Source organism: Pan troglodytes, chromosome 12 (assembly GCF_028858775.2).
Source record: "Pan troglodytes isolate AG18354 chromosome 12, NHGRI_mPanTro3-v2.0_pri, whole genome shotgun sequence".
NCBI lineage: Eukaryota > Metazoa > Chordata > Mammalia > Primates > Hominidae > Pan > Pan troglodytes.
In genome coordinates this window covers 79,289,956-79,304,507 of record NC_072410.2, presented here as the reverse complement: position 1 = coordinate 79,304,507, position 14,552 = coordinate 79,289,956, and the positions used below count along the sequence as shown (strand labels likewise).

The 14,552-nt window shown below is 40.2% G+C and overlaps 1 protein-coding gene across 7 annotated transcripts in view; it reads right to left on the bottom strand.

Moving 5' to 3' along the window:
• The window catches only part of THADA (THADA armadillo repeat containing), a 362,434-nt gene that overhangs the window by 192,442 nt on the left and 155,440 nt on the right, over positions 1-14,552 (bottom strand). For all 7 annotated transcript variants that reach the window (XM_001141804.8, XM_024354330.3, XM_024354328.3 and 4 more), the window contains 2 exons: positions 4,858-4,947; positions 2,743-2,874 (listed from right to left, as the gene is read on the bottom strand). In XM_001141804.8, coding sequence (XP_001141804.3) covers positions 2,743-2,874; positions 4,858-4,947 — 222 coding nt within the window. The remainder of the gene's footprint in view (positions 1-2,742; positions 2,875-4,857; positions 4,948-14,552) is intronic.

Genomic DNA, 14,552 nt, shown 5'->3' with positions numbered 1-14,552 from the left:
TTCCTGGGTCAAAATCTACTTCTTAATAAATTCCTTAAACTGCCTAACCAATTTTAATAAGCTACTACTGTCTAGCTTGTTAAAATTGTATGTGTGTGTGTGGGGGGGGGGTGTGTGTGTGATGGTATTAAATTTAATATCCCAAGTTTAATTTTGCTACTCAAAATGTGATCTACAGACCAGCAGCAGTGGCATTATCTGGAAGACCATTTGAAAGTCGGACTCTCAGGCCTCACCTCAGATTTACTGAAATCAGAATTTATATGATAGCCAAGTGATATGTTTACATCTTAAAGTTTTAGAAACACTGTTCTATAACACACATGGACACTCAATAAGTCAGAGCCTAGGCTCTGTACTTAAGGAATCAATGGTGGTGCTTCTGCTTACAGGACATTTTGCTTACAGTGACTCTGAGAAGAGGTGTTATCACCCTCGTTTGCACATTGAGGAAACTGAGGTTCAGAGAGCAAGCAAGGCAGTTACAGAGCTAGAATTTGAACCCAAGAGTGCAGTGCTTGTCAAGAGTGATAGATGTGCTCTTTCTGTTACAACAAAATAACCTTGTATTTTGGTTGGTGGCACTTCTGCTGTTGGTGATGTTCTATGAATCTACTTCATAAAGCACCTTACTTACTGGAAGAAAGCAACTACAGCCGCAGCATTTTCTTTCACTGGAAGAACAGACTGATTGCAAACTTCTTACTTTGTATTTTTAGAGGTTAACAAATGATGCCCTAAGTACACTGGCTTCAAAGCAATATTTAAATTTTCTATATTAATGCAATCTTTGTTTTATATAATAGATACTTTGAATATAATGAGTAGTATCAGCATTCTGATTATATGTAAACTAAGCAACATTTTGGAAAGGTACTTTCAGGTACCATTGAAAGGTACTTTCAGTGTAGTAATTTATTATTTCTAGGATGCAATGAACAACAGACTGAGTAGTAAAAAGCTTCCACAAATTCAATGTTCTTAAGACAGAGCACAGGTTCTAAAGCAAATCTCTGTTTCTAATGTAAACTGCAATTCTGTGCACATGCCTTTCCTCCTTGCATCAACTTTCTGAAAACATTTCTTAGTTCTTTCCAGTTATTCATGAAAGAACAATTTTTAATGCCCTTGAAAGTAAAATTTACCACTCAAATTCCTAAAATGAATCACCAAATGCCAGATGAAGGAGACTGGTAACTTTGTAAATCAGGAAACAAAAACCAGTCTGCCTGAGTCATCTCTGTGATCAAAGATAACACAGCCACAGCCAGGGCTTGGTGCAAACAAATAGCTCTGCAAGCACATGCCAGAATCTCATGTTTAATGGTTTTCTCACATTAAAATGCATAAGTCAGCTCTGTGAAACAAGGAAGTGAAACCTAGGACACTACATACATAAGAAACACTCTCTTGAGTTTGGTTTCTTACCCTTCTGCTCCAAATCCACTTCAATTTTTGGTAGAAACACAAAAATTAAGGTACTGTTTTGTCAAGAGCTAAGCAGAAAGGTAATAGCTAACTAATATGATAGGCTTCTGAAAGGTTTCATGAGAAAATTTTAATACTTCTTGGAGGCCTACATATTTAGGCCTTTGATCCAAAATGAACAAAGTAATCAGAAGACGGCAAATGCCTGAAAAGATGTAATACAAGAAGTGGTAATAGGCTCTAAAAGAAGAGAACCCTGTTATATTATTTCATGAATACTCTATATTCATGGCTTTTTTCAGGTACTACAAACGTAAAAGAGAAGACGAGTGGGAATTCATGCCACATGGCATTACCATTTACACGCCACCCATTGCACCGCCTCGCAGACTCTTCCAGAGTGAAGAGGCAGATGTCCTGACATCCTCTCGAACCCGTGGACAGAAGATACATACCAGAACCAAGCCTGCTCCGTGCTAGCCAGGCTCAACACAGGAATAACGCAAACATGGGGCTATGTCTTTCAAAAGGAGTATCTCCTATCAACACCATCCACCTGCCTTGGAGCAGACAGGGCTCAAAGAAAACATTACTTACACAGGTTCTAATGAGATCCTGTACCCACAATATAAGCACCTTACTCTGAAACACTGGGGGCAATGGCAGGAAAACCCAGGCCTCTGCTTTCACAAGACCCCTCCCAAAGTTGTGTGTGTGTGTGTGTGTGTGTGTGTGTATAAAAGTTATATATATATACACATGCACACACACACAATAGTTATATACAAAAGTTTTACATATAATATATATAATAGTTATATATATATAATAGTTTTTAATATATACAATAGGTTTACATATATAAAAAATATATATCATATGGCCGGGCGCGGTGGCTCATGCCTGTAATCCCAGCACTTTGGGAGAATGAGGTGGGCAGATCACAAGGTCAGGAGATCGAGACCATTCTGGCTAACACAGTGAAACCCCATCTCTACTAAAAATACAAAAAATTATCCGGGCGTGGTGGTGGGTGCCTGTAGCCCCAGCTACTCCAGAGGCTGAGGCAGAAGAATGGGGTGAACCTGGGAGGGGGAGCTTGCAGTGAGCCGAGATCGCGCCACTGCACTCCAACCCAGGCGACAGAGCGAGACTCCGTCTCAAAAAACAAACAAACAAACAAATAATATATACATATAAAAAAATATAATATATGATATATATATAAAATAGTTTCTGAAATAAGAAGAAGATAAAATATTCCCGTAAAACTCCCACGCCCACCTAGACAATTTCTACACAGCATGACACTACCTCATAATGAAGGGAACAAAAGGTCCCATGCTGAGGGCAGAAGAAGTACCATCCATCGGGGAAGCGTAGAGTCTCTCCAACACCAAAAGTAAGAGAAACATGCTTGGATGACGATTTGGTTCTCCCATATCACTGAAACAACAATTATTACACATGAAAGATTTCACATTTAGGTAGTGAAGCACTCCTCCTTCAAACATTTTTCTCATGAAATAATTATGTATATGGCCGGGTGCGGTGACTAATGCCTGTAATCCCAGTACTTTGGGAGGCCGAGGCGGATGGATCACGTGAGGTCAGGAGTTCAAGACCAGCCTGGCCAATATAGTAAAACCTCATCTCTACTAATACAAAAAACTAGCCCATGTGGTGGCGCATGCCTGTAATTCCAGCTACTCGGGAGGCTGAGGTGGGAGAATCACTTGAACCTAGGAGGCGGAGGTTGCAGTGAGCCAAGATCACGCCACTGCACTCCAGCCTGGGTGACACAGTGAGACTCCATTTCAAAAAAAAAGTATGTATATGAAGTGAGACTCCACAATCAAGGGGATAGTTTTCCTTTTTTCTTTTTTTTTTTTTCTACATTCACTTCTTATCTCCCAAATGTGCATCATAAGAAAAAACTACTAGCAAAACAGGGAATTGGGCTTTCGTACAGGATCCTCTTCTCAAAGCTAATCATTTACATAATTAGAGTATGCTATTTTGATTAGAACTGTTCCTACAGTAGAGACGTGCCTGTTCCACAGTATGAAATGTGAAACTTTCAACATCCAAATGTATTTAAGAAAGCATGAATAGTCACTAAAGGCCAGAAAAGCACATTAGCATAAACTACTAATGTGAGCAAATGCATCATAACCAGAAGTAAAATTCATTACTTTTATTTTCTAATTATAGACAATTAGTGTACATTCATACCAAGTGCAAAATTATAGGAAAAATACAAAAGACATGCTTTATGATGTCCATACTAAAAATTCCACTACCAGCTTCAGAATGTGTGTGTGTTTTTTTTTTCTTTTTTTGAGACGGAGTATTTTTCTGTCACCCAAGCTGGAGTGCAGTGGCAAGATCTCAGCTCACTGCAACCTCTGCCTCCTGGGTTCAAGTGATTCTCCTACCTCAGCCTCCCAAGTAGCTGGGATCACAGGTGCGCACCACCAGCCTGGCTAATATTTGTATTTTTAATAGAGACAGGGTTTCGCCATGTTGGCCAAGCTGGTCTTGAACTCCTGACCTCAGGTGATCCACCTGCCTTGGCCTCCCAAAGTGCTGGGATTACAGGTGTGAGCCACCGCACCAGCCAGAATGTGATTTTTAAGACAATGGTGAACTATAAGACTGGAAAGCCCTCGTAACGGCTTTGCTCTGTGTTTCCAAGAACACTGGCCATTTCTGCTCAGGTACACAAGAACCATTTCTGAACACAAGTGATCATATTAGTCAGCTAATCGCTATAGTTTCACAATGGTAAGTTGCAGCAAGCCAGTAATAAAAAATGACAGGTATGCATAAAGCAAACTCAATATGTAAACACAGATTTTTTTAAAAATAGGAAGAAAATAATTCATAACAGAAGAAATCACCATGTGATTCCTAGTTTCTGTACCACCGAAAATGGAATTAAGTTTGATAAAATTTAACATAAAATAGGATTTTTAAAATATAAAGGCAGGATTTTACACAACTTTTCAGGTACAAATTTACTACAGAGAACCAAGCAATATGATATAATTACAAAAAAGCACTTTAATAAAAAAGCCAATTTTATGCAAGGAAGCAGTCTGACCGTGCACAGTGGCTCAAGCCTGTAATCCCCACACTTTGGGAGGCCCAGGTGGGCAGATTGCTTGAGCTCAGGAGTTTGAGACCAGCCTGGGAAACATGACGAAACCCCATCTCTACAAAAAATACAAAAATGGGCAAGGAGTGGTGGCCACCACTGTACTCCAGCTTGGGTGACAGGGAAAGACCCTGTCTCAAGGAAAAAATTTAAACAAATTTAAAAAAGGGAAGAATTTTATTAAAAACAGCTGCCTAGAGGGAAAATCTCAATTACTAAGGTAATTCACATCCTTGAGTTCATTTTGCCCCACCCAATTCTCTTCTTACCTGTCTACTGCATTGGCTACAGTTTCCAACTGTTTGAGAAGAAAAGGATAGAGTTCTGGGAAACGAGAGAAAAACTCTCTCCCTGTCATTCTGTGAAAGAAGGAGGAAAAAAGTTATTATCATTTATTCCCTTTGATCTGACAATAAAGCCTTTTTTTAAAAAAAAGGAAGATAAGTACGGTTGTTTGGATATTTAATTAAATACAGTTAAAAACAGAATCTACAGCATCTTAAGAATTTAACAATCAACACAAATGGTAATTCTGATTTCTGAAGTGCTCTCAATCCATGAACTTTTATCTCAAAATTTAAGATTATGTATGTTTACAAATATTTGATATTAAATTTTATCAGGGAAGAAATATGTAATCTGTGCCAATGCCTAGTTTCCACAACTGATTTGGACTATAAGTAGAGTCAACACCAGATTGACTGAGACTGACTCAGCTTCAGTGATAAGAACAGGTCTAGAACAAGCGTTCCCAACCCTGGCACCAATGACAGTTTGGACCAAATAACTCTTTGTTTCAGGGGACTGTCCTACACATTGTGGGATGTTTAGCAGCCTCCGTGGCTTCTACCCACTAGATGCCAGCAGCACAACACCCCTCCCCAACAATCATGACAATGAAAATGTCTTTAGACATTGCCAAATATACCTTGTGGGACAAAATGGCCCCTGATTGAGAACCACTGGTTTGGAGTATGGTTATGAGAAGTACAGTCTTGGCATGTGAAGTTCTGGAAATCTAATCCTTGCTGAACTTGTAAGAATTATCTTTTTCAACTTTAAAAAACTTCTCTTGAACTATGAAAGTACAATAGTTCCTCAGACTGCACCACTGACCAAAAAGCTCAAGCTAAATATGGCATTTAGGAACAAACTGTCTCCATAACTATTAAAGAATTACTCCGAAGGGGTGACATAAATATTCCCTAACCTACCCATTTTTATCAGCTCTACATGTTATGTTCCTATTAATTGAAATCCAGAATATCACATTTTAAAAAAACTGAAACGTTTTTACACACAGCAAAATGCTGTGATCAAGTGTACCATTCAACCCACAAATACATACACTCGTAATCCACACCCCTATCAAGACTCAGAAAATTTCCATCATCCCATAAAGATCCCCCATGCCCCTTCCCAGCAAACTCCCGCCCCACAAAGGAACCTCTGATTTGATTTCTATCATTACAGTTTGGTTTTGTCTATTCTAGAATTTCATATAAATGTAATAATACATTTTTGTTTGTTTGTTTGAGACGGAGTCTCACTCTGTTGCCCAGGCTGGAGTGCAGTGGCGCGATCTCGGCTCACTGCAACCTCCATCTCCTGGGTTCACGCCATTCTCCTGCCTCAGCCTCCCAAGTAGCTGGGACTACAGGCGCCCGCCACCACGCCCAGATAATTTTTTGTACTTTTATTGGAGACGGGGTTTCACCGTGTTAGCCAGGATGGTCTCGATCTCCTGACCTTGTGATCCGCCCACCTCAGCCTCCCAAAGTTCTGGGATTACAGGCGTGAGCCACTGTGCCCAGCAATAATACGTTTTTTTGGCTTGCTTTTTTCACTCAGCACAGAGTTTATGAAATTTATCCATGTTATTCAATATATCAATAGTCTGGTTCTTTTTCTGTTGAGTAGTATTCCATTATATGAATCTGTAAGTTTGTTTATTAATTCTCCTCTTGACAGGCATGGGTTCTTTACCTTTTTTTTTTTTTTTACTATTATGAATAAAGCTGCTATAAAATTCTAATATAAGACTTTTTAAGGACACGTTTTCATTTCTCCTGGATTAATATCCGAGAATAAAACTGTAACATGTCTAACCATTTAGGAAACTGACAGTTTCCTGAAATAATTATACCATTTTACACTCCCAACAGTAAGGTAGATTTCTGACGGAGATTTCTACAGTCCTTTGAACATTTGCTGTTGTTTTGTTTTTCCTTCCTTTGTAGCCATCCTTGTGAGTATGCAACAGTGTATCTCCCATGATTGTGATTTGCATTTCCTTGACGACTAATGACGTTGAGCACTTTTCATGTGCTTTGGTCATTATTATGACCCTTTGTGAAGTATCTCTTCAAGATTTTTGCTCATTTTTAATAGGTTGATTTCCTTGGTCATATATATGCATGGCATATACCTTCTTCTAGTCTGTGGCTTGCCAACTTATTTAATAATGTCTTTTGATGGGCAGAATTTTAAAATTTTTGACAAAGTCCACTATTTAATCAATTTTTTTCTTTTATGATTCATGCTTTCTATGCCTAAGAAATCTCTACCTACCTATCTAAGAAAGGTATCGTATATCTTCCTCTAGAAGCTTTATGGTTTTAGCTTTTACACTGAGGTCTATGATCCATTTAAAATTAATTTTTGTGTATAGTGTGAGATAGAGGTCAAGGTTCTTTTTTTCCACACTGGTATTTCATATTTTTAATAGGGAGATTTTTTTTGGAAAAAAAAAATGATATGCCTTAAAAAGGAGATGTGCTGCTGGGTGTGGTGGCTCACACCTGTAATCCCAGCACTTTGGGAGGCCGAGCCGGGTGGATCACCTGAGGTCAGGAGTTCAAGACCAACCTGACCAACATGGAGAAACTGTCTCTACTAAAAATATATAAAATTAGCCAGGTGTGGCGGTGCATGCCTGTAATCCCAGCTACTCTGGAGGCTGAGGCAGGAGAATCACTTGAACCTGGGAGGCAGAGGTTGCAGCGAGCCAAGATCACGTCACTGCACTCCAGCCTGGGCGACAGAGTGAGACTCCATCTCAGAAAACAAACAAACAAACAAACAAAAAAAGGAGATGTGCTGTGCTCATAGATGAGAGGATTCCATATTATAAAGATGACATTCTCCCCAAATTGATTATAAATGCAATGCAATTCCAATAAAAACAGTAATTGTGTGTGTGTGTGTGTGTGTGTGTGTCTGCAAGACTTCATTTTATTTATTTATTTTTTGAGACAGAGCCTTGCTCTGTTGCCCAGGCTGGAGTGCAGTGGTGCAATTTCGGCTCACTGCAACCTCTGCCTCCTAGGTTCAAGCAATTCTCGTGCCTCAGCCTCCTGAGTAGCTGGCACTACAGGTGCGCACCACCACATCTGGCTAATTTTTCATATTTTTAGTAGAGATGAGGTTTCACTATGTTGGCCAGGCTGGTCTCCAACTCCTGACCGCAGGTGATTGGCCTGCCTCCACCTCCCACAGTGCTGGGATTACAGGCATGAGCCACTGCGCTCAGCCCTGAGAAGTAGATTTTAAATTGTATATAGACACATCAAGGGCCAAGAGTAAGAGTAGCAAAGATAATCTTAAAGAAGAACAAGGTTGGAGGACTCACCCAGATAGCTAAAAAAAACCATAACACTCATGTAATTAGGACTGTGAGTACAAGTAAGCCAATAAAATAGCATAGAAAGCACAGGAGCAGACATATATTAATACACGTATAAAACTTGATTTGTGTAAGAGCTAATACTGCAGATCACAGAGAAACGTAGTGTGGTAACTGATTATCCACACAGACAAAATTACAATTGGATCCCAAGCTCCCACTGATATGAGAAGGGGGCAGGGAAGTGCTGGGAGGAGAAGGGCAGGTTCCTGGCGAAGGAGGCTCTGTCTCCGGCCTGTGCCCACGGACCTAGGTGAAGACAAGCACTCCTACCTTCGCGCCCAAATGCTGCATTTCCCAAGACCACCCTGGCCCGCCATGCCCCCATCCTGTACCTATAAAATCCCCCAAGACCCTAGCACGCAGGCACACAAGCGGCTGGATGACAAGAGGGGCACATGGGCGGAGGAACACACAAGCGGCTGGATGGCAGGAATACACCAACAGGCACCAGCAGGCCATCGACTGGCGAAACAATGAGGAGTTTGGCCAGGGCAGTCAGAAAAGAGACAGGCCGCCGAGTGGCCCAAATCCAGGGGAAAACCATCTCCCTTCTGGTTCCCCCATCTGCTGAGAGCTACTTCCAATCAATAAAACCCTGGACTAATTCTCCAAGCCTACGTGTGATCAAATTCTTCCGGTATATCAAGGCAAGAACCCTGGGATACAGAAAGCCCTCTGTCCTTGCAACAAGGCAAGGGGGTCTAATTGAGCTGACTAACACAAGCTGCCTATGGACAGCTAAACTGAAAGTGCACTCTGTAACACACACCCACTGGGGCTTCAGCCGTAAACATTCACCCCTCGACACTGCTGTGGAGTGGGAGCCCCACAGCCTGCCTGTCTGTATGTTCCCCTATAGGTTTGAGCAGCTGGGCGCTAAGAAGCGAGCTACAATCTCATCACACACCTTGTGAGGGGGACTCACACACCCTGCAAGGGGGACAAGGGAACTTTTCCTGTTTCACTACTATGTATACAAATTAAATTCCATTGACTTCAAGGCTTTAAAACAGCATAAACAAATAGCCAGGGCCAGGCGCAGTGGCTCACGACTGTAATCCGAGCACTTTGGGAGGCCCAGGTGAGCCGATCACCTGAGGTCGTGAGTTCAAGACCAGCCTGACCAACATGGAGAAATCCCATCTCTACTAAAAGAAAAATACAAAATTAGCCAGGCATGGTGGTGCACACCTGTAATCCCAGCTACTCAGGAGGCTGAGGCAGGAGAATCACTTGAACCTGGGAGGTGGAGGTTGAAGTGAGCCAAGACTGCACCATTGCATTCCAACCTGGGCAACAAGAGACTCCTGGAAGGAAGGGAGGAAGGAAGGGAGGGAGGGAAGGAGGGAGGGAGGGAGGGCTGAGCAAGGTGGCTCATGCCTGCAATTCCAGCACTTTGGGAGGCTGGGCCCAGCAAATTACTTGAGTTCAAGAGTTCGAGACCAACCTGGCCAACATGGTGAAATCCTGTCTGTACTAAAAATACAAAAATTAGCCAGTTGAGGTAGCATCTGCCTGTAATCCCAGCTACTTAGGAGGCTGATGCAACAGAATCGCTTGAACCTGGGCGGCAGAGGTTACAGTGAGCTGAGATCGTGTAACTGTACTCCAGCCTGGGCAACAGAGTGAGACCTTGCCACCAAAAAAAAAAAAAAAAAAAAAAAAGAAAGAAAGAAAAGAAAAAAGAAATGCATGAGGGTTTTTTTTTTTAACCTATTTTGAAAATTTGGGATTCTCCCCTGAGCACTCCTGGCATAATGCTTCTTTCTTTCCCCTAATGACAAATCCAGGCAGCCTAGTTAGTACAACACCTTCCATGTGGCAGCCTGGCCAAAAGAGCCCTAGGAAATTCTAACTTAATTCTATTTAGCCACCTGGATTCTCTTAAAAGGATTAACCTGGTTCTAAATCATAAGATAATGACTACTTGCTTGAGTACACAGCTTGTTGAGTCTTCCTAAGGTGGCCCATGAGTACATAAAGGGTCTCTGTAAAATTTATAAAAATGCCTTGTTTCTCTTGTACCTGACTATTCTAGACAAAACATCTGGTTGCAAGTAGGGAGCAACTGGAAAAAAGACAAAGTTATAAATATTGAAATGGGAGAACTGATTTTGAGGAAGTAGAGAGAATAACCTTGACACCTGGGAAGAGACTATCTCAGACCCCGGGAGGTACAATGGGAGGAAGAACATTAATGGTGTCTGTTGTTTGAAATTGCCCCAAGAGCCTTCCTCACCGAGGAAAATGCTCTGCTCTTCCCCCAAACTGTCATGAGCACATTAAATTTAACCAACTGCTCGGTCTGTGAGCCTCCCTCAGATGACCTGAAGCACAATTTGATTGCTTTCCCCTTAACCTTACTGAGAAGCCTATCAGAAACTATATGTTATGGCCTTGGCTCCAAGCACCTGTCAATATCTCTGAATGTCCTTCCCTTTTCTGTAGCCATAGCTCAATCATTGCAAGGGACAGCTGAATGCCACTCAGCTGTTGGTGTGGGCAGAACTGGATAGGTTGGAATGACTGTACTTAAGCAATCCCTCCAAAACCAAGGACTAGAATACATTCTTTGGACTAAACTAGAAACTTTAAGATTTACCAGCTGATTGTTCAATGGAGGCACTATCAACATATGCTCCTCAACTGACGTAGGCATCTCCCCAAACTGTAAACAAATGCTTTCTTTACAGGAGTACTAGGTGTGTCCTTGGGACTCTATTTCTTTTGTGAAAGCAGGCATTAACTCTTCCCCCAACCAAACACGGTGATTTGCACCTTAAGGGTGGCTGTGAGCAAATTTCAAATGTTTAAGGAAATACCACCAGTAGGTCATATAGCTCTCAGATGTCTACGAAGATCTCTCCAAAATGGGGTTATGCTTGGTTATTCACAGAAGCTTCCCAGAGGTATAAGCAACTCATTATTTTTGCACAGCCTGTGGTTGGATAGTCCTGCTATAAGAGTCATTCAATTAAAAACATGGTACAAAATTTATCAGCTGATTTTAACTGAGGTAATCACTGATAGCACTTCAGCCCATAAAGCCACTCAGGTTTGCTTCAATTCACAGGGCAAGTCATAACAATATAAATGAAAAATTTTCTTAGACTTCCAATCTACAGGTTAAGATAAGATAAAGTCTGTACAATCACTAATACATTCTGCTGTACCTGGCTTAATGGCTTGGACTAAATGGAAAGGTCAATACAAAAACTTCAAAAGACAGCCTTTTGAGTTTCTACCATAGACCCTGTTGGTTTCTGGGATTTGTACAAGTGATTGGATCTGAGATGCTGGGTGGCACAGTTGATGTCAATACTGAAAGCTGAGCTCATCCTGCTGCTTGGTGTCCTACTGGTAGTAACCTTAATTAAATGTTGTATGAGACAAACTGAATGGATTTGGTGCCAACTCATCACTTAGATTAATCGAAGGAGCCAACAGTGTGATGTATTCATGGGAGAATTCACTAGAATTTTCACCAGAAATGGGAGACAGATGCTGTTGAGAGACAAGATGAGTTACTGCCACTGTGCCACTATTGCAAAGTGAAGCACTGACTGCCTTTTGTTCTGGACTTTCCGGACTCTATTCAAGGATGTTTATATAATGAACAGCATTGGAAGATATAGTGTCTCCCTCTGGATAATAAAGTTTTTAAATTAAAAATAAAAATACAGGCCACAAATGGGGAGAACATTTGTATATATATATCTAAGAATTACATAATCAGTATCCAGAATATACAAAGAACTCAAGTGATCACTGAATAAACGACAAATAATATAAAAATGGACACACCTATCAAAATGAAATTCACAGAAAATAAACATAAGTGGTCAAGAAACAGTAGAAAGGATGCTCAACTATACCAAGGGATGGCCAGGCGCGGTGGCTCACGCCTGTAATCCCAGCACTTTGGGAGGCCGAGATGGGCAGATCACGAGGTCAGGAGATCGAGACCATCCTGGCTAACACAGTGAAACCCCGTCTCTACTAAAAATTAAAAAAAATTAGCTGGGCAAGGTGGCGGGCGCCTGTAGTCCCAGCTACTCAGGAGGCTGAGGCAGGAGAATGACGTGAACCCAGGAGGCGGAGCTTGCAGTGAGCCGAGATCGTGCCACTGCACTCCAGCCTGGGAGACAGAGCGACTCCGTCTCAAAAAAAAAAAAAACAAAACCCAAACTATGCCAAGAGACTATTTTATACCCTCAAATTGGCAAAGACTAATAAGTCTGATAATACCACGTATTGAATCTTTCAGACACTGTTGATGGAAATGAAAATTACTACAGTTCTGAAAAATAATTTGGGATTTTCTTGAAAGTCAGAGAAGTGTTTACCTAGTGACTCAAGAATGCTACTCCAAGGTAAATGGCCTAGATAAACTCTTGAAAACGGGCATCAGAAGGCTTGTACAAGCATATGCACAGCAGCCACTTGTTCATCAACAAAACATGAGTAAACTGTAGTATGGTAGTCCCCGTGTGTGAGCTTTAAAGAATAATACAATAAACACTTTGGATCTACCACCTAGCAAAAGAAGTGGAACATTACAGTAGTCCCCTCCTTATCTGAGGGGATACATTTCCATACCCCTAGTGGATGCCTGAAACTGGATAGCACTGAACTGCATATATACTATGCTTTTTCCTGTACATACGTAGCTGTGATAAAGTTTAATTTATAAATTAGGCAAAGTAAGAGATTAACAACAATAATAATAAACTTGAACAATTATAACAATATATTGTAATAAAAGTTAAATGAATGTGGTCTCTATATATATACCTTATACTGTACTCATCCTACTTCTTGTGATGATGTGAGATTTTATCATGTGAGATAAATTGCCTACGTGATAAGATAAAGTGAAGTGAATGACGTAGCATTTAAAACTTATGAACTGTCTCTTTCTGGTTTTTCCACTTAGTATTTTTGAACCGCTGGTGACCAGTAACGAAATCACAGAAAGCGAAACCATAGATATCCTCATCCTTGGTTTCAGTTTCCCTTGGTCAAACATGGTTCGAAAATATTAAATGGAAAATTCCAGAACTAAACAATTCATAAGTTTTAAACTGAGTGCCATTAGATATTTAGATCTATAGAGAGATCTTGAGAGAGAGAAAGATCACACTCGTTTAACTTTTATTATAGTATATTGTTATAATTGCTCTATTTCATTATTAGTTACTGTTGTTAATCTCTTACTGTGCCTAATTTATAAATTATGAGTAGGGTGATGAAATCTCATGCTGTCCCACTCCATTCTGCCCAGGATGTGAATCAGCTCTCTATCCAGCTATCCATGTTGTATATGCCACCAGCCATTAGTCATTTAGTAGCCAACTCTTATCAGATCAACTGTCCTGGTGTCACAGGGCTTGTGTTCAAGGAACTTTTATTTTACTTAATAATGGCCCCAAAGCACAAGAGTAGTGATGCTGGCATATTGTTATAGTTGTTCTATTTTATTATTAGTTATTGTTGTTAATCTCTAATTGCACCTAATATATAAACTTCATCACAGCTATGAGTGCATAGGAAAAAATATAGTGTATATACGGTTCAGCATATCCATGGTTCGAGGCATCCACTGGGGGTCTTGAAAAGTATCCCCCACAGATAAGGGAAGACTACTGTAATGTTCTATTTCTTAAACTAGGTGTTAGATCCAAGGTGTTTATTGCATTGTTATTCTTTAAACCTTATACATATTTTATACATATTCTTTTACCTATTTCATAAAATCGAAAGTCTTTTAAAAAAAGAAATCCTTACTCCTTTCCAAATTACAGACCCATTAAATATTTACTGAACATTTTATCCAAAATATGTTCATTTCCTTTTTTATTTATTAGATATTTTAATGGAAAAAGTAAAAATGCAAATGTTAAAAAATACACACTAGACTCCCCACAGTGCCTTTCCTCATATAGAACTGTGTAATAGCATTTCAGCTTTCCTATTTTAAAAAATTCAGTGCATACAGGTATATACTTTTAGTTTGTAGTTTTTTTCCTTACAAATAATCATATTATATACACTTTTCTGCACCTTGAGTTTTTTTTCACCTAATCTGCAAAATTATTCCATGTCAGGCACACTGATCTATTTTCTTCCATTTAATGGCTACAGAGTAATCTATTGCATGATTGACTGTAATTTACTTAATCCCTAATGACAAGCCTTTTGGTTATTGCTAGTCTCTTGCAGCTACAAATGATTATATGTACATTTCCTTGTTAATAAATTACAAACTTGGGTTTT